At 40.4% G+C, this 25399-nt stretch overlaps 1 protein-coding gene across 2 annotated transcripts in view; it reads left to right on the top strand.

Annotated features, from left to right (window-relative positions):
• The window catches only part of ADCY1 (adenylate cyclase 1), a 216570-nt gene extending 210646 nt beyond the window's left edge, over nucleotides 1–5924 (top strand). The window contains exons 18-20 of one of the 2 annotated variants that reach the window (XM_005300390.5): nucleotides 2371–2485; nucleotides 4420–4544; nucleotides 5455–5924. In XM_005300390.5, coding sequence (XP_005300447.2) covers nucleotides 2371–2485; nucleotides 4420–4544; nucleotides 5455–5793 — 579 coding nt within the window. In that variant the 3' untranslated portion in view covers nucleotides 5794–5924. Of the gene's footprint in view, nucleotides 1–2370; nucleotides 2486–4419; nucleotides 4545–5454 lie in introns of those variants that run through there. The other variant, XR_006172716.2, reaches the window with a different exon arrangement.
• Nucleotides 5925–25399: the final 19475 nt, after the last annotated feature.

Raw genomic sequence — 25399 nt, forward strand, 5'->3', positions numbered from 1 at the left:
TTGCCCCTGCATTCTTGTGTTGTTTGCCTATATTCATCCTTTGTAATCTGTCCTAGTTTCAATTTTTTATATGACTCCTTTTTATTTTTTAGATCATGCAAGATCTTGTGGTTAAGCCAAGGTGGTCTTTTGCCACATTTTCTATCTTTCCTAACCAGCGGAATAGCTTGCTTTTGGGCCCTTAATAGTGTCCCTTTGAAAAACTGCCAACTCTCCTCAGTTGTTTTTCCCCTCAGTCTTGATTCCCATGGAACCTATCAACTCTCTGAGCTTACCAAAATCTGCCTTCCTGAAATCCATTGTGTCTATTTTGCTGTTCTCCCTTCTACCCTTCCTTAGAATTGCAAACTCTATGATTTCATGATCACTTTCACCCAGGCTGCCTTCTACTTTCAAATTCTCAACGAGTTCCTCCCTATTTGTTAAAATCAAGTCTAGAACAGCTTCCCCCCCTAGTAGCTTTTTCAACCTTCTGAAATAAAAAGTTGTCTGCAATGCAGTCCAAGAATTTGTTGGATAGTCTGTGCCCTGCTGTGTTATTTTCCCAACATATATCCGGATAGTTGAAGTCCCCCATCACCACCAAATCTTGGGCTTTGGATGATTTTGTTAGTTGCTTAAAAACGGCCTCATCCACCTCTTCCACCTGGTTAGGTGGCCTGTAGTAGACTCCTAGCATGACATCTCCCTTGTTTTTTACCCTTTTAGCCTAATCCAGAGACTCTCAACACTTCCGTCTCCTATGTCCATCTCTACCTCAGTCCAAGTGTGTACATTTTTAATATATAAGGCAACACCTCCTCCCTTTTTCCCCTGTCTATCCTTCCTGAGCAAGCTGTACCCATCCACACCAACATTCCAATCATGTGTATTATCCCACCAAGTTTCAGTGATGCCAACAATGTTATAGTTGTATTTATTTATTAGCACTTCCAGTTCTTCCTGCTTATTCCCCATACTTCTCGCATTTGTATATAGGCATCTAAGATACTGGTTTGATCTTTCCTCCCAGTTTTGTCCTGACCCTCCTTTCTCTCTGCCAATATAGCCCACACTCCCTCTCGTTTCCGACCCATCTCCCAGGTCTCCATGTTCCCCACTTACCTGTGGGCTTTGCTCACCTGTCCCCGTCGAACCTCGTTTAAAGCCCTCCTCACTAGGTTAGCCAGTCTGTGTCCAAATAGGGTCTTTCCCCTCCTCGAAAGGTGAATGCCTTTGTCAACATACTGAAGCTCAGAGCAGTTTGTTACACTCGCCAATAGTTCCCACCACACATCAAGGGCCACCCAATCAGAATAATGCTAGACAACAGAGCAGCAATACAATGCATCTCTCTGGGGACCACTCTGGACTTCCCCCAGCTATACATGTCACATCCTCACCATGATGAACCCACCCAGTGAGCTGCCTGCTCACCTATCACGATTTATCCCATGCCAGCTACCAAAGCCTTCCTATGCAAACCTTCCTGCCACCCCACCAAAACCATCCCCTGCACTGGCCCCTCCACCTCTCTCCCACCCTCTACAGTTGTTCCAAGCTTTTCACTTTGAAAATCTGTTCTACTTCTTCATATTTAATCTTGACATAATTCAGACTAAATCTCTACAAAGGAACTAGACCTTGAAGGGTCTGACCAGCCTTCACCTCCTACTGAAAGTCAGGGAGATAAGGCTTCTCCATTTCTCACAGGATTGAATCCAATCGTGCACTACTCAGGTCAACAGGAATGTTGTCAACAGGAGCAGCATGAAGCCCTCAGAACTCACTTAGCTAGCAAAAGCCCAGTTATCAGTTACCACAGGAAGCAATGCTTACAGCTCTGAACAATAGCTGTTGCCCAGCAACAGAAACACTTTTTTCCACATCAGTTTTGCTTTCCTGGCATTTAATCATCTGTTTCTCCTCTCAAAAACACCTGAGGAAGGCAGGAATCCAGAGCATTTGAGTTTCGGACAGAAAAGATGATGGTCAAAAGTAAGGACAGCTCTGTCTTGAAGTCCTTGGTAAGTCATGTGCCAGAGCTGCAATGCTAATCCATAATAAATAGACAAAGAATGTCAATTACTGGAATATAGAAGGAGGAGCTTCATATAACGGCTTTGGCCACATCTGACTTGTTGTGATCCCTTTTTCCCATTGAGTGTCTGTGTCTCCTGATTTGTCCCCATGACTCCCAGAAGTCAAAAAGAGAAACAAAAACAATTCAGCACTGGAGAAAATAATGCAAACATCCAAAACACAATTGAAAGTTCAATTTCACGTTTAGCAAAATAGTTTAGATGCAGTTGAGAATGAAGGGGTATGGCAGTGTTTCATCTGGCTCATACTACTGTGTAAATCTAATGTAAAATGTTATTTTGTATCTAGGCTAAAAAATCAGTTGATTCCCACTTGAGTACACTGGCAGATTTTGCAATAGAGATGTTTGACGTTCTTGATGAAATCAACTATCAGTCTTATAACGACTTTGTCCTCCGAGTTGGTAAGTCATGTATCTAGAGTTAGCCTATAAAACGTAGCATTGCTGTTGGCTGCCTTCCCCATTTTATCTTAAGAGGTTCAGTAGTAGAGAATTGCCCATATATTTTAATGAAAATTGCTCATATTCATGCTCTTGAGTGAAACTTGGAGCCAGAAGAGTCTAGATCAATGGCCATTTTATCATTAGCATGTTTGCACAACTGCCATTAATTTAAGGGGAGTTACACAGGCAGAAGGTGGGAATGAAAGCATCAAGATTAAGGGTGCTAGGCTTTATGTCCAGGACCAATTCCAGTTTGGTTAGTTACGTGATGTTTAGCTAAAATTGTTTTAGAGTTTCAATTGCATACGGTTAGCTTTCATTCCCTGTCATACTCTGTTCTCTAATATTGCTGTGCCTTGTTAAACTGCTGCAGAATTCCACTCCAGAGCTAGCTGTACTTCACTGGTGTGTGTACATGTTTTGTGTGCATATATAGTTTGTAAAATGCTTTGGAATCTTTGAGACCTTTCTTATGTTATCAAAAGGTTTCTTGCTTTTAGCTCATTTCCTCTCCTAGTTGCTGCAGCTTCTGCTTCCTCCAACAAATCAACCCATCCCCTGCTTCCTTCTTTAGCCCTTGCATGCCACACACACATTTCTCTCCTCCACATGAAGAATTGCACTGTGATCCTCACCCCTGGAAGCCAGTTCCCTTCTGCAGCCTTCATTGCTTCAGTGCCATCCCTCCTTCCAGCCCTTCCCCAACGATAACTCCACGGCATTCTCATCTCAGTGAAATCCTCTAATTTGACATGCTTCCCCCAGCCTCACCCCTTTTGTTTCCTCGCTCATTGGTTGAATTGTGCGCTAAAACTGGCGTGGATCAGTTGTGCACTTAAAGTGGAGCGGATACACTAGCAGCCAAGTGGTGAAAGTGGTCATAGACCACGACATCAATAGTGAGGAGAGGCGAGTCATGCTACAGTCCTGAACTCCCCCACCGCCCAGCAACTGGAAGCTTTCCTCCATCACTCGTACAATGCCTTCCTCCAAAGTGTCCTTAGAAGACCACAGTGTGGCTGGCCATGCACAAGTGTGCAAGGGACAGACAGAGCACCACGATCCCTTTCCCCACTTAACTTGTGCAACTTGTCATGGGGAAGCCACAATTCTCATCCTTGCACAGGGCCTGAGACCATTAGAACCAACAGCTGTGCAAGAAACCGCAAAAGGCGGTAGGGTCATGCCGCTCCCCACTTCCACACTAGCTGGTGAAATCAGCATAGGGCCTGGGAGCTAATACTGTGCCTCCAAAAAGGAAATGTATGTGCCAGTTCTGAGCGCTTCTCCCCTGATAGCACTCCCAGGGGAGCCTTTGTGCCTCTGCATGCAGAATATATCCCTAGTCTAGTGCTGGTATCAGAATTTCTCATGTGACCTGCTTCCCCCTGCCCCAACTCCTGATGTTTCCCAGCCTAATGGCGGTGCCTGGTCGGTGCACTCCCGCTTAGGAGGCTGTCTCTTAAAAAGCACAGTAGAGCCCAAAAGAAGTAATCAAGGGTCAATAACCTCTTGCCATGACATGTGCTACTAAACAGCTGATACATTTTATGCCAGAGGTGATTCTTCCTCTCCTCCTCCTCCTCCCCCCAGGAAGATTGAAATTGAGAATTTCCCTCATGAGATTAGAACAGTTTTTTTTAATTTGAGTTAAAATAATGTTACATTTCAGGTGAGCTCTGTGTGCCTGTATAGTTCAATTTCTAACACTCTTCGGGATCCTGTGTGTTGAAAAGCTCTAATGTAAGATGATGCTATTGTGTACGATGACAGGTAAAAACACTGAAGTCATTTATGGCGAAACAGTTGGAAAGAGTGACTGTTTCTCTTAGATCTATATCACAGCACTTGAAGCAGCAACAACAAAATAAAAGCCATTGTTCTGATTTTAGGTATTAATGTTGGGCCTGTAGTGGCAGGAGTTATTGGGGCCAGAAGACCACAATACGATATCTGGGGCAACACTGTAAACGTTGCCAGCAGAATGGACAGTACTGGAGTGCAGGGTAAAATTCAGGTGAGTACATTCCAATCACTCTATATCAGTTTGAAGTTCCTGTTTATTAACAATCCTATGATTACATTTTCAAGGCTGCTTAGAAAGCTCAGCCTCAATCTCTTCATGTTTCTTATGAAGGTGGCAACATCCCCAAGGTGATTCAGGTGCCTACTGTGTAGTTATTCTTCTGTTATCTGCGCCACTGCTTTGAAGTGGTGAAATCAAAGGATCAACAAACCACAAAGAGAGGTTTCCCCTTCAAATTCCTGCTGTGCTGTATTGCACTCCGTTGGATTATAGGCCTGAATCTGCAGTCTTTACGCAGGCTAGTCACCCCCAAACTTCCACTTCACTCAGGGGAATTTTGCCTGAATAAGGACTACAGGATAAGGACCTATATCAAATTGTATTTAGTCACATCTTGTATAGCTTGTGGAATCTTTCTGGATGAAAGGCGCCGCACGCTTGTGAAATATTATTAATCTTCGAGATTGTCCTGAAACAAAGCTGCAGCTCCCAGCACAGACTGAACTTTGGGGACACCTGTATCTGAACTTCACATTTGGCCAAAATCTCTGTTGCTGTAAAGTAGCTTCAATGATGCTGTGCTAGCTTGCACCACCGGAGAATTAGACCCAGTGTTTCTAAGGAGAGAATCAAAACCCCAGCTCTGAACGCCCCGGAACTTTGGAGATCTGAAATTTGCTCCTTAGGGCCCATCTCATTATTCATTATTATAATTATTACCACCAAAGCACGTACCAGGGGAAACCAAAACCAATAGTTACTCATTCATTCCATGGAGCATCTTTCATCACAGTTAAAGGAAGTGCCATAGAGAAGTATAATTCTGTTTTCTTACTCTAGGATTAACCCTAGCTAATTGATAGGAATGGTAAAATATAATACTGGCTCTTCTTACCCACAGGTGACAGAAGAAGTTCAGCGGATATTAAAGAGGTGCACTTACCAGTTTGAGTGCCGAGGTAAAGTCAGTGTAAAGGGAAAAGGCGAAATGTTGACCTATTTTCTTGAAGGAAAGGCCAATGGAAATAATTCACAACCACGGTCTTTAAACTTAGAGCGGAAAATGTACTCCTACGGGAGAACAAACGTTCAAACCAAACTGGGCACCAGTTGTCCGTCAGTGTCCTCAGTCGCCAGCTTTACTGTAAAAGCTGGGCTTGGAGCACTTCAAGCATCAACAACCCACACAAATCAAACATTACATTACCTTCCTTCTGTGCCAGCTGTGAAAGAAGCATAGAGCAGAGAAAATTTGGTTACGGCATTCGCAGTGAACCCAGAGAGCAGAGGTTGCCTGAATTTTCACCAGGAGGTCAAGGATCATAGGCCATGGCATCAACCAAGGATCACTACAACCCAACCAAAGAGAACTTGGGAACTGCATAAACGAACTCTTGGAATGGAACAAATAAGGGCTAGCAATTCTGTTAGGAAAAGTCCAAACCCAATTTTTTGGAAATAGGGAATATTTTCTTGGCATTTTTAAAGGATAAATGCTATAATTGAAAAAAGCGTACACGTGACACTGTATTTGTGTGTGTATATGTATATATTAAATCTATATATGCACATATACAAACACTCCTATATAGAGAGAGATAATAGAGATTTATATATATATAAAATATGTATTTATTTACACATCCACCTGCAATGGCATAAGGGAGAGATTTCTCTTACCACCATATTCAGTATTGTTGGGTCTGAGGTTAGTAAAACTGCTATTAGGAAAGGAGGGTGAGATGATTGAAAATTATCTGGGGCTATAGCAAGCGTTATGGAAACCTTGCTCCACTGCTTGAAATAAGGAAAAAAGAATTTGTCAGCGACTGGTAAATGAAGGCTGAATTAAAGCCAACTGCTAAATTGAGGTATCTTTTAAGTTTTATTTGCATGTTCAGTAGCTTTGAATGCTTTCCAGTTACAATTACAGCACAATGCTATGAGCTAGACAAGAGACAGCGCTTAGGAATTTGACCAGATACTAATAAATGTTCTTTCCATTGACAAAGAAGGTTGCTAAAATACTGTCTTTCTGTAGGACATTTTGGCCTTGCGTGAGACAGAGGTGCCATCCTGCAAGCACAGCAATATGCTTATGCAATATAGAAACAATCTTTCCTGTTTTATGCGCATTGCCAATTGTATTGAAGGTAGAGAACAGTGGGACATTCTCTTTATGCAGTAGCAGACTTTCACTGAAAGCACAGATTTTCTTGCTCAGTGAGGATTTAGGCCTGTTTGAACCGTTCAAAGGGCTGACCAGTATCAGTTACAAATGTGCTGTTAGTATTGTTATATTTGTACATTTGCCAACATTTTTTTAAAAAAATTGATGCCACCGTTTTATTATATATCCTAATTCAACACCAGGCTTGTTCTTCTTAGTTACACAATTACAGAAAGTATATACCTATTTTTGAAGATAGGACTCTGAAAGGCAAGCACATCAAACTTTCTCCAAATGACGATCACGTTGGTAAACTTCCCCTGAGTTTGAGGGCTACTCTTAATTTGCATAAAAGGGAACATATTTCAGCCGCTCTTATGATCTCTAATAAACAGATGCAGTCCACAAATATTACCTGTCCCAGTATACAGTGTTTCATCTTGAGTCAAGATCATGTGGAATGCACTTATGTATTAAAGATGAGGACAGTGGGTCATCTTGCAGAGAGGCCTAGGCCACAGGTAGTCCAGGGATTGCTGCCACGCAACACTCCAAGGTACAGCCAGCACACACAAGTGAAATACACGTTGCCACTGGGAGAGGCTAGAAGCTAGTTTTGTTTAAAAAAATATTTTTAAATGTGTAGCATGTACAACAGAACAAAACTGTTGTATTTGCTGTACAAGTTTCCTACTATCTAATGCACACGTTAGTTGCACAGTTCCCATCTCAGTGCAGAAGTTTGTTATTGACTTCAGTAGGAACAGGATCGGGTTTTAAATTCTGACTGTGACTCTGATACTAGAGGCTTTTTTTTTTTTTTTTGGAGTAGGCTTTTGTTATGGATAAGTCTGTCTATCATCTTATACCACACCCATTACTGTGGTATCCAAGTTCTATAGGCCACTTCTTTTATAAACTGCCCATCCATATGCCAGTGTGCTTGCAATGATCTTTGCATTCACCCAAGAGTTCTGAAGGAACTCAAATATGAAATTGCAGAGCTACTAACTTGTATGTAACCTATCACTGAAATCACTCTGTACCAGATGACTGGAAGGTAGCTAATCTAATGCCAATTTTTAAAGAGGACTTCAGAGTAGATTCTGGCAATTACAGGCCAGTGAGCCTAACTTCAGTACCAGGCAAATTGGTAGAAACTGTAGTAAAGAACAAAAACACATAGAAAAACACAATTTGTTTGGGGAAGAGTCAACATGGCTTTTGTAAAGGGAAATCATGCCTCACTAATCTATTAGAATTTATTGGGAGAGTCAACAAGTATGTGATAAGAGTGATCCAGTCAATATCATGTACTTGGATTGTCAGGAAGCCTTTGACAAGGTCCCTCACCATAGGCTCTTAAGGAAACTAAGTAACCACAGGATAAGAGGGAAGGTCCTCTCGTGGATCAGTAACTGGTTGCAAGATAGGAAACAAAGAGTAGGAATAAATAGTGAGTTTTCACAATGGAGCGAAGTGAACAGTGGGGTCCCCCAGCCATCTGTACTGGGACCTGTGCTGTTCAACATATTTATTAATAATCTGGAAAAGGGGGTGAATAATGAAGTTTCACGGTTTGCAGATGACACAAAATTATTCAAGATAGTTAAGTCCAAAGCAGACTGAGGAATTGCAAAGAGATCTCCAAAGCTGGGTGACTGGGCAACAAAATGGCAGATTAAATTTAGTGTTGCTAAATGCAACATAACGCACCTTGAAAAAATAATCCCAGCTGTACATATATAATGATGGGTTCTAAATTAGCTGTTCCCACCCAAGAAAGATCTCGGAATTACTTTGGATAGTTCTCTGAAAACTCCTGCTCAATGTGCAGCAGCAATCAAAAAGACTAATTATATCCTAGCAACTATTAGGAAGGGGATAAGAAAATATCATAATGCCACTATATAAAACCACAGTATGCCCACACCTTGAATACTGTGTCCAGTTCTAGTCGCCCCATCTCCCAAAGGATATAGTGGAACTGGAAAAGATTTCAGAGAAGGGCAACAAAGATTAACGGCTTCCATATGAGAAAAACGAAAAAGATTGGGGCTGTTCATCTTAGAAGAGAAATGACTAAGTGGGGATATGATAGAAGTCTATAAAATCATGAATGGTGTGGAAAAAAACAAAAACCAGGGGTCACCTGATAAAATTAGTAGGCAGCAGGTTTAATGCAAAGAAAAGGAAGTAGTTTTTCACACATTGCTCAACTAATCTGTGGAACACATTGTCATGGGATGTTGTGATGTCAAAAAGCATAACTGGGTTAAAAAAATAACTGGGTAACTTCAGGGAGGATAGGTCTGTCGATGGCTATTAACCGGGATGGTCAGGGACGCCAACCCTAAATCTCTGACTGCCAGAAGCTGGCAGTGGAAGATGGGTGGATCACTCCACAATTTCCCATTCTGTACACCCCCCTAAACCTCTGCCATGGACCACTCTTGGAGACAGGATACTGGGCCTGCCCACTATAGGAGCTCTTTGGTTCTTATTTTAAAGGGTTTTTAATGGGGTCTCTTTATAGACAAATGTTGTCCCAACAGTTGCAGAGTGTGGGAGTAAACATGATGAAGTTTGTTTTCAGCTTTCCATGTAGCCAAAACAATGCTATATTCTGTATCCTGGATTTGCAGACATCATTTTATTCATTTCTGTAGCGATTTTCAGTGTGTCAGTACAGAGATTGAAAGGCTAGATTTGCGGTTAAAGCACTGAACTAGATTGATCTGATTCAATTCCAGGCTCCGCCACAGATTTCCTGTGTGACCTTGGCCTAGTCACTTCATCTCTGTGTAGTTCTGTCTGTAGATTGTGGATAATAATAGTTCCCCGCCTCACAAGGGTGTTGCTGGGAATAAAATCATTAATTCACATACTATGATGATGATGGCCTTCTAAGTAAACAGATCACACACATTAGCCAGAACAAAAAATTGCATAATTTAAATTGAAGCAAACTGTATTAATGCAACATTGAGATTGTATTGTTCAAATAAAAAGTTGTCAGGAAGGGATGAGGTTCCAAAGCTATGAGAACTTGGTCACATTGCATATCCTGTATGGTTTATAATATGCATTTTTATGAAGTAAACTAACCTATGTTAAGCTAGACATTTAACCAAAATGGAAAATTCTGTATAGGTGCAATACCATCCGTTAACTTATGCACTTACTGACGTTGTGAGTTAAACCATACAGTTAGGGTCATTCATTCCTACTACAATTCCAGTTATGTCAAATTAAAACAATTTTTTTTTCATTTATTATTACTTTTAGTAGTAAAATTACTGTAGCACCAGGAGCCCCAGTCACAGACCAGGACTCCATTGCGTCCGGTGCTGTAGAAACAGAACAATAAGCCGGTCTCTGGCCCCAAAAACTTACAATCTAAATAATTGTCTAGGATGTTTAAAAGCAAGAAATATGAAGGGGAAATGGCCTTCGCATCTAATGTCACTGAGGTGATAGAGTGAGGAAGAGTGAATTCCTCCCTTTGCTGTTGTTGTAGTTGGGGGCAATTCTGCAACGCTGGTTTAACAAGGCAGCAGTACATCGGTTTACATTGTGATGGCTGCATCTTCCCAATGGAAAAAACAGAGGGTTTAAAAATTAAAACAGAGTTACAATAGAAACTGTTTTGCAGCCATTACAGCAGGACTACTAGGTACCCACTCTACTAATGTTGTATTAAAAGTGTATTTTTGCCTTTCTGCTCTCATTTCCTATTTGTCTGACTTTCCCAGTTTAATTTCTCTCTGTACATTTTTGTATCCTCTTTCAAATGACATATTTCTGTAGTCTCTCCACCCTTTTACGTTCCCATGTATGCCTTTAGCAAGCTTTATGCAGGAAAGATAATAGCAGTAATAACTGTGCTCAGCCCACAAAAGCATGTGATTCTTGACAAATTTAAGAAATGTCCTTACGTTTCTTTGTGGCAACCATCTGAAGATAATAACTGGCCTGATCCAAAGGCCATGGAAGTAAATATAAAGCTTCCCATTGATTTCAGTGGGTTTTGGATCAGGGTGCATTTCACCTATATTAGATTTATTATTTTTTCAATTCATGCTCTGAGGTTTTGCACTGGATGATCTTGCTGTAGCCCCATTAAGGGGTCAGTGCTGCCCTTTGATACACATATGTACTTCCCATTTGAATTAAGGGAAGTTACATGGACATATCATGGGCAGAATAGTGTCCTAAGTTTACATTTATTCTTGTGTAGCAGTTGGCTTGAACACTTAACTGGGAGGAGCCCTACAATAAACTGGTGCCAGTTTTGGCAAGATGTCGTTAATGTCTGTCAATGCAAGCACAATATTTCACATCAGTTTGCATGTTTTCTCTTAAGATAATAGTAATAATTTTAAAGTCTTTCATTCTTTACATAAGCAGATAAACATCAGAGGTCTTCAAACTTCCTTCTCTCTTGGGAACTAATTTCAAAATGTTCCTATGTTACAATTATGTTTAAATGATTATTTTTTATTCTACCATGATTACAAACTGGCATTCAGCTGAATTACTGGCTAGATATTTCCAAACATTTAACACACGGATCGATTAAAAAGCAATTTTACCCAACAGGTAAAATGCATTGTTTCTTTGTAGATGTTCTCACCTGTGAGTATTGACATTCCATTACCATCACCTGAAAAACAAGCACACTCTTGTAATAGTGAGCTCTGCTCCCTTTAGGTGAGATTTTGGGAGAGCCTGAACTTTCAGCTATCAGGCCTGAACCTGCATTCTTTATGCAGCCAAAAGTTCAAATCAATGAGGGGTGTCGAAGGAGTTTAGTACTTGGCCCAGTGCGTGCCAGATTGTGCTTTTGGTTATACTAAGGTAAATCTCCAGTAACGCCATTGAAGTTGCTCCTTATTTACAACAGTGTAACAGAGTAGATTACAGACTTAAATGTCTTTCCCATTTTTGCCTGTATCGTTCGTAAGTATAAGGCAAAGAAAGTATTTGGGAAACATCTGTCTGTGTTTGTCCTATGCCATTTCAAAACTGAGGAATTGAATATATTAGTAAGCGGTCAATATGAATAATTTTAATTCATTTGATTATCTGCTTGTAGCACAAGTTAAGCATTTACTCTACCATCAGCAAGTCCAAATTCTGTACATGTTCTGTCCAGTCAGGGGGACTATTTAGCCATAATGTTCTTTCTTCAAGTTACAGTTTTGTATTGCAGTGACAACCAACATTTTTTAATTTGTGATAAAACTGTATTATAATGCCTTATTTATTTGTAATCTTGTACAGTGTTAAACATTGGCCTTTCATGTATTATTCACTTAAGAGGTATTGTATGAAATTTTGTAAATAGTTTTAGCTATGACAGGTTATTGCATGTACACTTGTATAAAAAAAAAAAGAAAAGGCACACTTTTAACAAATGTTAATGATTTTTGTAACAGAGGTTTTACATGCGCATGAAGATTATAAATCCTTTGGAAATGGACATCCTTTTGTTTTTCCTTGCAATCTACTGCATGCCACACATGCCTGACTTCAGTAAAACAAAAGAAAACAGTAAGTTTTTCCTAAATATTTTTGACATATCACTTTTGACGGAGTTTAATCCACTAGTTGCATGTGCATTCTGCAAAGCAAAAGCAAAATACCAACAGCAAAACAAAGAGAAACTGTAACCTAATAATCACGCCAACCTCAGTGTTGCTAAATCCATGTTATGGTATATGAATTGTGCTATCAACATCTATGCTATCTTTTAAAAAGTACCTTTTGGTCATTAGAAGCAATAAATTAAACACCATTTACTGTAAAATAAAAATGAATGGAAATATTAGTTTCTAACAGTGTAACAAGTCTGGCATTCAACAGGTACTGTTTGATTTAGGACAGGCATCAAGGGAGAAAGAGCCGTTGTCAAATTCATAAGTGCGGTGAACAGGCACAATTCATTTGAAGGGGAAAAAAGTAAATTTGGCCCATTGGTGTTACCCAGATTGTTTTTTAATGTAGTAATAAATACTAGTAGTTGTATCTGAGAAATGCACTATACAAATACATCATTTTCATATAAATATACATGTGTGTATATAATAAACATTTCATTCTATGGCCTTATTTTTTGACTCATGTTGCAAAATGAACCATAGTTCAAAATATAAGAGTGCTGCATATAATTGTGATAAAAAAATACGTAAACTTGGCTTTTTTGTGTTGGTTTTTCTGGGACCTCCTGTATAAGGCACCAATCGTACTCCCACTGAAGTCAATGGCAAATCTCCCATTGGCTGCAATGGTGCAGTATCGGACCCTGAGCCAGCTTTTGATGTCAAGTGCATTTGTATAACAGATCAGAATCTGTCCCTTTAACTGACTGTAGTTTATGCTTCAAAGCAATTTAATCCCATTCAATGCAGGGAAGATGGGAAAGTTATTCCAAAGCCAATTTCCTATTCAATCTCTCATGAAAACTTTAAATCCTTATAATGTTGTGCTGTAATATCTGTTACTATAGCTAATAGTATTTGACAAATATTTACACAACTGCAATTCTGCTACATAATAATTCAATAATATATTTGAGACCACTAACCACAGAACAGCACTGAGGCTGATGGAAGTGGAAAAAGTGTATGCGCTATGTATAGTATACATATCTTATGCTGTGGGTTAACATGGACTTCTTACATTTTGCAGACTTTTATCTGGTATTATTATAGGGCTTGAAATCCTTTCACATGACTGCCTGGTTAATTAACACTAGTGTTTCTATAAGTAACCTTGTCATCTTAAATACAGACATCGATCCATGTATCTAAATTGGCTTCATTCATGAATCATTACATCCTATTGAATGACTGGCTTCATATGACAATTAAGGATTTTCTAAACCCATTTAATAGTATGTATAGATTAATTCATCTCAAATTCAGCATGTTTTTACTGTAAATGTGATATATTTGTTATGAGTAATGACAATCTGGACTCTTACACCTCTGCTTATCTCTTCCCCTATTCCCATCACCACCCTAACCCTCTTCTTTGCTTTCATATATTGCTTTCTCCCCTTTTCCATCTGATTTTCTCCCCTTCCTTACCAAGTGTTTGTACTACACCTTACACACATTCTCCTGTCACAGCCGTCCAACCTGCCCCATCGCAGCCCATGTTGCTGGTAGTGTCATTTTAACTGGGAGCTGCCTGTTGGTCCTTATTTCCCTTTTTGATCTGCCAAACAGCACCTCAGAGGCTGACTAGCCTAGAATGGGCCAAACTGCAGCAAGGGCTAGGAGTGGGAGGGCAATTAAAAAGCACAAAGCAGGAAGGGGGCCCAAAATGCTGAAGGGGATGAAAATCTATGTTAAAGAAAAGGAATAGTACTGGTTTGATCCTGCACCCTTTGAAGTTAGTTGTGAAATTCCCAGTGGATTTAGTGGTGCAGGGATCAGTTCTTAGGCCCCGATTCAGCAAGGTATTCAAGCATGTGCCTAGTTTCAACTGGATTTAGGCATGTGCTTAAAATTAAGCAACTGCTTAAGTGCTTAGCTGAATCAAGGCCAAATTTGTATTGTTTGTTTACATTTTCACAATAAAGTGTAAGATCTGTCAATAGGCTGGTTTTTCACCTGTATTCAGAATTTTAAACTAATTTGGAATGTTATTTTTCTCTTTTTTTAAATGTCTGTTTTATAATCACAATATTTCAGATTGTGGCTTAGCGCTGATTAATGTACATGGCCGATGTGCTGAAGCACTTGGCTTTGCTTGTGCCTTACCGTATGGTTTAGGGGACCGGTTCTCCTTTCCACTACTCCAGTTTTATCCACTGTGCTTCCATTGAAATCAAAGAAGTCACACCGTCTTAAAACTGGTGGAACAGAATGGAGAGTCAGGCCGCAGAGCTGTATCTGTATAGAGCATTTTTACCACTTCCTCCCCAATATGATCTAGCACAAATACAAATGCACCAGTGCCATCAGTTGTGGAAGTGCTTGTGTTGGCCACACACAGGAATGTTTGCCACCATTATTGTTGTTATTTATCATTAAGGAGCCTGCTTTTAAAAAGTGTTCAGCTCCCATTTAGAAAGCTAAATAAGGGCCAGATTCTCCTAAATTCATCCAACATGCTAATCTATTTTGAGAATCTGGCTAGTTATTTTGGTCCTAAATGGGGGAGCTGGCCCTATATTGTACAGAACAGACATCTTGATAAAAACACCTATTTCCAATCTACAGTAGCACTCTCACATTTATTAGCACCAATGTAACTGTATCTGTGCTAGACCAATGGTATTAGAACTGCTAAAAATTCTCATTGTACACTAGGCCAAGGTGTGCATTAATTACTGCTATTACACACTCCATTGTGTCTTACTGCTAAAGTGCCTGGCACATGACTTTTATCCCAGATGTGTTGATGCTGGGAGCAGTTATGACAGATTGGAATTAGCAAATTGAAGTCATTTTAGGCTATTGTAAAACTTGTATTATTCTCTAGACAACCTAGAGATTTTTTTTTCTTCACTTTCAGTTGGAAATCCAAGTGATAAATCAACGTGTTCTGATTAAATGTAGATTAATTTAAGGTTAATTGTGTGTACTATTAAATAAAATTACTTAATGTTTTTAAAGAGTAGCCCCAATAAAAACTTTCTCTCGTTGTAACTCTTGCTTTTGCTTTGATAACCCATTGAACATTTACAGCCTGATTTTCAAAACTGTGTAACGGTAAATTGACTGTCTGATTTGCACGCACACACTGCAAATTTGTAACATTTGCATTTACAGATTTGGATTCAGCATATGCAAATAATGAGTTATCTGTGCATCCAGACAGGCAGTTAAACTCACAAGTAGGCAACCAGATAGGAAAGTCCTATAGAACTTAATAGGGATGGAGCCAATAAGCTTCTATACAAACTACTCTAAAAATAGAATTCAATAGAGAACATCCGTTCTTTAGAACTTTAAACCAATTTATAGAATTCCATAGCAACTAGCATGGACATAATTCTCTATGAAATTCTACAAGTGGTTCAGAAATTCTATAGATAGGTATAATTTTCTGTTAAATTCTATAAGTTTTTTTCCATAAGCTGCAAATGACCAATTGTTGCACAGAATTGGTGTAATTGTACACAAAAATTAAGCATGCTATTTTGAAAATAAGGCACTGTAACATTTAAAAATAAAAATATGCCTTTCAAAATTACAGCTTTTGGGAACAAATTTTACCTAGCAAGCTAGAAATCCTGTAGCAACAACCCTTATTCTGCCCCCATATGGCCTTTGAGAGAAGACATTCTACAATCTTTCTGTGACAACTACCAAGGTAAAAAGAACAGGAGTACTTGTGGCACCTTAGAGACTAACAAATTTATTAGAGCATAAGCTTTCGTGGACTACAGCCCACTTCTTCGGATGCATACCAAGGTGTAATCTGTACTGCAGTCAGGAAGTGTGATTCACTTGTTGATGCATTTACACCTTTGATCCAGCAATGGTCATATGCACATACACTTGCACAGATTTATGCCTCCATTTGGGAACAAGGTGTGAAGCTGTTATCAGCCAGAACACAGGTGCATATTAATACAATAAATATTCATTTGGGGGGATCATTTTGCTTATACCAGAATTTGGCCGTAAGTATTATGTCTTACAGCAATGTATGTGTGTGTACATACTTTTTCATGCACAAAAATTTTTAACAGGAGTTAGTAGTACAGGTGTTATAACAACTTGTTTTTTAATGTTGCAGATTTACAGATCTTTGGCCTGCTTTCACGTTCATGTGAACATGCCCTTAACATTTTGAGTTTGTACAATGTATTTTATATTGCAAGTGATTTTCTTTCAATGTTTGTAGCAGGCTTCACTGGGGGCCAGCGGGCCTAGTGGGCAGGCCACAGCTCAACAGTCTCTCAGAGCCTTGGAATGGCCTTGCCAGGCAGTCTGAGGGCCCAGCAGCCAAGTTACAGTCAGCGTGGTGCTCCTGGGGTTCTTGCAATCAGACAGAGGAGGAGGGAAGGGTAAGGGGACCCAGGCCCTTCTGCTCCACCAGCTCCCAGTCCAGGACCCCAGGGGAAAGAGGGGAGAAAGAGTCTCAGCCCCCTCTTAGCTGATTCACCAGACCAGCCTCCCCTGGGCCCCTTCATACCTCCCTGATTCTCTCTTTGCTTTGGGGCATAGTCCCAACATTCTGCTTCCCTCTCAGAAGGGTGTTCTTTACACAGTGTCAACAATTCAGATAATCAGCTGGTGCATCCCCATTTTTCCCTGGTCAGGGTGAAGGGGAGGTCAGGCCTCTATTCTCCCAGTCAGGTCTTACTCACACTCCAGATCCTTCCCCTGTAGATCCCTGTGTCCCAAAAGGTCCAGACAGTCTGTTTCTCCTTCACTACTTGACTGTCCAAGTCCCCTTTTAAGTAGATCCTCCATTTGGAGCATGCTCTGCAGCTGCTGAGGGTCAGGGCCTTCTTGGCCCAATACTGCTCCTTCACTCCCTTAGCCTTAGTATCAGGTCTGTAAACCCCATCACAATGTTGTACATATTTTTTCCTCCATTATCTGGAAAGAATTGTTGGTTTAAGTATGAACAAGTGTACTTATTGCATAACACTATGGGCCAAATTCTGCTCATTTTACTCACACAAATAGTCCCATTAAAGTTAATGAGGCTATTGACATGAGTAAGCTTTGTTGCCGTGTCTGTTCCCATTTATAGAAAGATTGTCCTTTTCAGAAGCACAGTAGTTGCTTGACTCTCTCGTATGGCATTGTTGTTAACATGTATCGGTACACTCCTTTGCTGCATTTCCCTTACTCTAAAGCATTTTTAATATATGGCAGCCTACATGTATTTTTTAATTTTCAACTTTCCTTTTATTAAAACATATCCATTCTATATTGTTATTTATTAATTTCAACAGCATGATTAAAGACCCTCAGTTAAATCTGGGCTCTGTGGAAGTCTATGGATTGACCTCAGTGGGGACAGGATTTCACCCCCTGATTTGAACTGTAAAGCAAAAATGCAATCTGAGTTAAACATAATTTGACATTATGGGTTGTCCCCATCTCCTACTAACTGGGCCGTTGGGAAGATTGGGTGTTTAGCACAAAACACAGCCAAATTCGGCAGGATCTGGCCCACAAAGTTTAATATGCCTTGTTTTAACTTACGTTTCTCCTCTGAGAAATCCTCTGTATGTTCCCTGGGTCTTTTAAAGTGTCCTAGATGTGTGTTTAAAGAGTGAGCTTGGCTCTATGCAGAGAGCCAGCATGAGGGGTGAAAGCCTGATCCCATTAACATCAATGGCAAGCCTCCCATTGACTTCAGTGGGGCCGAGATTTCACGCAACAACTATCCACCCCCTATGTGGTTCTCAAGTAGGACTAAGGGCTTGTCTACATGGCAAGTAATTCCCTGGCAAGCGAGTGTGTGAATCTCCAGAGCAGCAGCTTGCCATGTAACGTCCAGTGTGGACACTGTTACAGCTTGCTGAAGTTCCAGAGCGTGCCTTGGCCTACTGCACTTTCAAGTGTTGGTGAGTCTTTGTGCTAGCCTCTCCATGGGCTTGATTTCACCTCACAAGATAGCAAACAAACAATTATAAATGGCTGAATAGAAAAGGGTAGATGTGATGCACTATCCCTGCTTTCTGACTCCTGTGTCTCTGCTTTCTACCACAAACTGTCCCGCACCAAGCAGGTAGATAGCAAAAATTGAGCGTATGTTTCACAATCAAAACTTGTCTGTCGTCAGATGACAGCCAGCCATACTATCCATTGTAGCCTCATGGAATGCTTGAAAGTATCCCAAAGACATTTAAACTCCTATCCACAAATAGAGTGATGCTAAGAAGAGAAAGAGCCAGATACACACACACACACACACACACACACTTCAGAGGGTAACATAATTCTGCTTTGTGTATTAAGATATATATGATAATACATGCTTTGATGTGGCTTGTACACAGTGTGTATATTATTAGAGAGAATTAGGAAAGCAGTAACGTGGCCCAAATGATATAGTGTAAGCAACTTGATTTTTTTTTCTTCTGCTGAAAATACATAACATATGTAAAGCAATTTCAGAAATGATCATTTAGTCTGAGTGTTATAGGGATATTTTCCTCCAAAAATCAAAGCAAAGATTGATTTTGAACTCTGCAATTTTGGGATTAAAACTTCATTTATTATACTTTATTGTGAGCTATCTTGAATCCAGCCATTAAGTAAGAAGACCATGTTACAGTAATCTTATCTGCTGTTTTACCTGTACCACAGATGATTGCAGTAAATTCGATGTGGCTTCCAAACTAACTTGCATACTTTAATGAAAGTATTTGAGTTCATTATCACCACATATAATGTAATTCCATCCTTAATTATGGGAAGCCAATCAGACATTTTCCTCAGTTGTATTGGTATAAGAGACACCAGAAGATTCTGTCAGCCTCATCCAAAATCCACTGCAATCAATGGAAGCATGAACTTCAATGGGATTTGTGTCAGGTTTTATATTAAGGGTCTGCTCCCCAAAGGGGTTTTTGCCATTGACTTCTATGGGAATAGAATGAGGCTCATTGTGTTGTAATAGAACATCTCTAGGTAAAACAACATGGATATTCATAGCTTTGAGGAATGGACTAATGGGCCAAGACGTCATTGTTTTCCAGCTACTGTAGCCCACTGATGCTTTAAAGAAATATTATACACACACACACATACACATATACTATATATATATAAAATATTAATACAGTAACAACACTGGGTAACATCTAATGTTAGATTTGCATAAATACGGGTCTATTTTTATGTAAATAGAATACAGTAGAGTATCTTCCACTCTTTTTCAGCATTGTTAAATTTGAGAAGAGCAATTGAATATTTGTCCTATTTTTATGTTAAAAAGTGAATGGGCTGAAATGGTAAATGTGAATGTACATTTCTTATTGCAACTTTTATACTGAGTGTTTGCACTATTATAATTTCTGAAATCTAACTAAAAAAAAATAAAGGAAAAATCTGCTTGAGTAAACAGCTGCTGTTTCTTTTACTACGTTCTATACATTCACCACACTAAACTGTGCTTCAGAGGGCTCACAGCGCTGCTTTTACATTTGCATTCTAAGAACTCAAATCTAGAATTGTCACTGTACATTCCGGATTGCCTTGGACTACAAAATCCTAGGGGCCCAATCCGTCTCCCATTTTAGTCAATGGGAGTCTTTGCATTTACTACAACCGGAGCTAGCCCAGGCCATATGCTCCCATTTATTGAGCTATGCAAAGGGAAGTTCAAATACTGGCACCGTGCATCCAGGGAGAAGAGTAGAAGGGAAATGGCAGCTAGATCATATGCTGCCACCCTAACAGCAGTCCTTCCCTGCAAGTAACATGTATTTAGGGATCCATACAATGTTCAGAATGGGTAGAGCAGCTGCTGTATATGGCAGATCCCAAAGGAAGTCTGTGCTAAGTGAATGCTGCATGAAGACAGTGGCCTGGTCCACACACAAAGCTGCACTGGGTTAAACAGAACTGGTTTAAAACCAGATTTAGTCACATTAGCACAAAACCCCTGTGTGGATGTTCTTAAACTGTAGCTTACATTGATTGTGCTTAAATCAGTCCCTTAGAGATTTAAGGCCCAGAATAGGGCAGCCTTTTAATCTGAAATAAGAGTGTTCACAGGAGGTGGTGGCAGTGCTTAAAAAGTGTGAAGACAAAGCCTTGATGCTATGTTCATGGTGTGAAAAAGTGCTGGGTACTACCAGAAAGCTTTATTCATTAATGGCCTGTTCCAAAGCCCATTGAAAGCAGTTGGGTCTTTCCATTGACTGTGATGGAGCATTGATCATCCCCTAGAGGGAAAGTCTGAAGCTATTGAGAAGATAAGCATAAAGAATTTACACTGCTTTGAGGAAAATTCATGCTGCATTCACTCAAAATGAGGCCTAGATGCTGCCCTCCGATATATACAAACAATTCTCACATATGTTCAATGGGGGCAGGTGGGGCTCAGCCCAAGGCATGGGCAGCCAGAGATAGATAATGAAACACTATTCTCTTCTGTCTTCCTAGTGTATGATGGGGGAAAGGTATAGCAAAGAAGCAGGTTTTGCATTTTGATCTGAAAGCTGAGAGTGTCTTGGTCAGTCCACTCTGCTTTGGGAAATGGGTTCTGTAGTCAGAGCTTAGCATTGCAGAAAAGGTGATCTCAGAGGTACCTTGGAGAGACTTGAAGTGTGGAGTCCCCTTGTGATGGAAACCAGTCAGGATTCATGTGAAGGATTCTTTATTCAGCATGCTGGACTGTAGTTCCCAGACACACTAGCTTGTTACTTAAAGAACACAGCTTATGCTGCACAGTGATCACAACGACACTGAATGTAATGAAGTTACGTCTGATTTACCCTGGTATAAGTGAGAGGTGTAGTATCAGACCTTAAATAACCATTTATTTTCATTCATTTTTTCTATGGAGCAGATTGTCACCTGGTGTAAATCAGTGGAGCTCCACTGATGTCAATGGAGATATGAAAGGTTTCAGAGTAGCAGCCGTGTTAGTCTGTATCCGCAAAAAGAAGAACAGGAGGACTTGTGGCACCTTAGAGACTAACAAATTTATTAGAGCATAAGCTTTCGTGGACTACAGCCCACTTCTTCGGATGCATATAGCTGGAGATATGCTGAGTTACACTAGCTAAAGAGCTGGCCTTTTGTGGTTGGAATTCTTTTCCACATAAGTACTTAATGCCATTTTTTTTTAATATTAAAATTTGTAACTTTCACAGTGTTTCTCTAAACAATCTCAGTGAGACACTTTAGCTCATGCATCTGTGCTGATTAATGACCTTGCTCAAGTACCTTGAACCTCGGGAACAGTTTGTTTCCTCTTGTGCCCCCCTACACAGCTGAGCTGGGTCAGTAGCATAATCACACGCTCTGAGATTTTTGTATTGCTTAAGTAATGAAGTACTACAGGCAGTGTGCTACATTGCAATTGGTTCATAGCCTCAAGTGATATTCTGGGACAAGAAGGCCAAACCACCCAAGGAGTGGAATAACACTTCTTGCTGTTATGAAATAGTTTTATACCTTTAAAATAAAAGAGAACATTCTGTGCATTGGCTGGGCATTATTGGTTGGTTGTCACTGGGTTATACCTATGTCAAAGCATGCCGGTTTTATCCAGAGTTCTGCAGCCATTTCTTGAATCAGTAGGTCAATTGGGTTCCCATTGCTGATGGTGGAACATGATGTGCTGTCGCATAATGGACTGGAACAGTTATACACATACTAATCATGGCCTATATGCTGGCTGGGGCTGCCCACACACACATACCCAAAATGCCACAGCTGGAAAGGGAAGCACATGTCAAAAACTGTCACTGTGATTCTGGCTCCCTATCAGGCCCATGGAGTTGTGCAGGGTATACTTGAGGATGGGACTTAGGGAGCCTGGCTCACACGGTTTGGTGCATATGAGTCCTGACCTGATCCTACACACCCAGTCCCATGCAGATTATTCCTGCTGCTGGCAGCAGTAGTAATGTGCATAGGTTTACTGTATATGAGGCCAAGAACAGTCAGAATATGTGCTTACATTAACAAGGCATCACTTGAGCCCATTGTTTGAAACCGGTTTATGCTGTTCTCATGGCTGAAGCCAGAATTTGGCCCAATATTATTATAGTTTGCTATATATTTAGGATGAATATTGACTGAATAGTGTAGGTGTCTACTTTACATTTGTTCTTTGCTAGACATGGGCTGAATATACCAGTGGATGCATCAATAGAAACAGTTGGTACGGTTCTACCAATTGACATGTCATACAAGTGTTGTTAAACTACAACAGATACGGATCCTCAGCTGTTGTTTATCAGTGTAAAGCCAATGCCTTCATTGCACTTACAGCATTTTACACCAGCTGAGGTTCTTGCCCATAGAATGTAAGGCCAGAAGGTACTGTTACGACGATGTAGTCTGATCTCCTACATAACACAGACCATAGAGACAGGTTTCAGATTGGTAGCTGTGTTAGTCTGTATCAGGTGCCACAAGGACTCCTCATTGTTTTTGCTATCAAATTTATTTGGGCATAGGTTTTCTGGGCTAGAACCACTTCATTGGATAAATGAAGTGAAAAATATAGGAGCAGGTATAAATAATGAAAGGGGTTGCTTTACCAAGTGTGAGGTCAGTCTAGTGAGATAAAGCAATTAACAGCAGGATACCAAGGGAGGAAAAATAACTTTTGAAGTGGTAAGAGAGTGACAAGAAGGTGTGAGTAACAGTAGGGAGAAATAAGTATTGGGGAAGTTAAGTTTAGGTTTTGTAATGACCCAATCACTCCCAGTCTTTATTCAGGCCTAATCTGATGATATCCAGTTTGCAAATTATTGCCAGTTCTGCAGCTTTACGATGGAGTCCATAAACCTGGGAATCCTGGACGCCCCGTCATCTCAGGCATTGGCACCTTGACTGCAGGATTTTCTGGCTATGTAGGCTCTCTCCTCAGGCCCTACGCTACCAGCACTCCCAGCTATCTTCAAGACACCACTGACTTCCTGAGGAAACTACAATCTTTTGGTCATCTTCCAGAAAACACTATCCTAGCCACTATGGATGTAGAAGCTCTCTACACCAACATTCCACACAAAGATGGACTACAAGCTGTCAGGAACAGTATCCCCGATAATGTCACGGCAAACCTGGTGGCTGAACTTTGTGACTTTGTCCTCAACCATAACTATTTCACATTTGGAAATAATTTATACCTTCAAGTCAGCGGAACTGCTATGGGTACTTGCATGGCCCCTCAGTATGCCAACATTTTTATGGCTGACTTAGAATAACGCTTCCTCAGATCTCTTCCCCTTACATCCCTACTCTACTTGCGCTACACTGATGACATCTTCATCATCTGGACCCATGGGAAGGAGGCCCTTGAGGAATTCCACCAAGATTTCAACGATTTCCACCATACCATCAACCTCAGCCTGGACCAGTCCACACAAGAAGTCCACTTCCTAGACACTACAGTGCTAATAAGTGATGGTCACATAAACACCATCCTATACCAGAAACCTATTGACTGCTATACTTACCTACATGTTTCCAGCTTTCATCCAGACCACATCACATGATCCATTGTCTACAGCCAAGCTCTAAGATACAACCACATTTGCTCCGATCCCTCAGACAGAGACAAACGCCTACAGAAGCTCTATCAAGCATTCTTAAAACTGCAATACCCACCTGGTGAAGTGAAAAAACAGATTGACAAAGCCAGAAGGGTACCAAGACGTCACCTACTAAAAGACAGACCAAGCAAAGAAAGTAACAGAATGCCACTAGCCATCACCTACAGCCCCCAGCTAAAACCTCTCCAGCGCATCATCAAGGATCTACAACCTATCCTGAAAGATGATCCCTCATTCTCAGAGACCTTGGGAGTCAGGCCAGTCCTCGCCTACAGACAGCCCCCCAACCTGAAGCAAATACTCACCAGCAACTACACACCACACAACAAAAACACCAACCCAGGAACCAAACCCTGCTACAAACCCCGTGCCAACTCTGTCCACATATCTATTCAAGGGACACCATCATAGGACCTAACCACATCAGCCACACCATCCGGGGCTCATTCACCTGCACATCTACCAATGTGATATATGCCATCATGTGCCAGCAATGCCTCTCTGCCATGTACATTGGCTAAACCAGACAGTCTCTATGCAAAAGAATAAATGGACACAAATCTGACATCAGGAATCATAACATTCAAAAATCAGTAGGAGAACACTTCAATCTCTCTGGTTACTCAATAACAGACCTAAAAGTGGCAATTCTTCAACAAAAAAACTTCTAAAACAGACTCCAACGTGAAGCTGCAGAACTGGAATTAATTTGCAAACTGGATACCATCAGATTAGGCCTGAATAAAGACTGGGAGTGGTTGGGTCATTACAAAACCTAAATTTAACTTCCCCAATACTTATTTCTCCCTACTGTTACTCACACCTTGTCAACTGTCCTGTATTTTTCACTTCATTTATCTGATGAAGTGGGTTCTAGCCCACAAAAGCTTCTGCCCAAATAAATGTCTTAGTCTCTAAGGTGCCACAAGGACTCCTCGTTGTTTTTACAGCCCATAGAATTTCACCCAGTAATTCCTGCATCTTTTCAACAATTTAGTGCATTTTAGATCTAGGTTACAGTCCGACCACTCAAATGTGACACAAACTTTTTTGTTTATTAGTAGCTGGAACAAAGTAATGAAAATCCATCACTTACTGGTCACTGAGAGAGTTGGAGTTTAGACATTTCTTTGGCATTGGTCAAACTGCACTCGTATTGTTGCCAAAGGTTTTGGAAGCATCACTGACTGTTTTCCCCTCAAACTCTATAGTTACTATGTATGTTCATTGAACTTTGGCAATAATATCCTGTGCTGCTTAGCAACACTGCCAACAGAATTAGAAGGGAGCAGTCACATCAGAAAATACACAGCAAGTACAGAGGAAGGATTCCTGTTGAACATTAACTAGGGTTGACTTCAACTCTGTAGAACCATGTAGAAATTGTATAGGAGGTCAAGTAACACACAAACAATGTGAAGACAGAGCACTATGTGGCATGAAGCTATGACA

This window comes from Chrysemys picta, chromosome 2 (genome assembly GCF_011386835.1).
Source record: "Chrysemys picta bellii isolate R12L10 chromosome 2, ASM1138683v2, whole genome shotgun sequence".
Taxonomy (NCBI): Eukaryota; Metazoa; Chordata; order Testudines; family Emydidae; genus Chrysemys; species Chrysemys picta.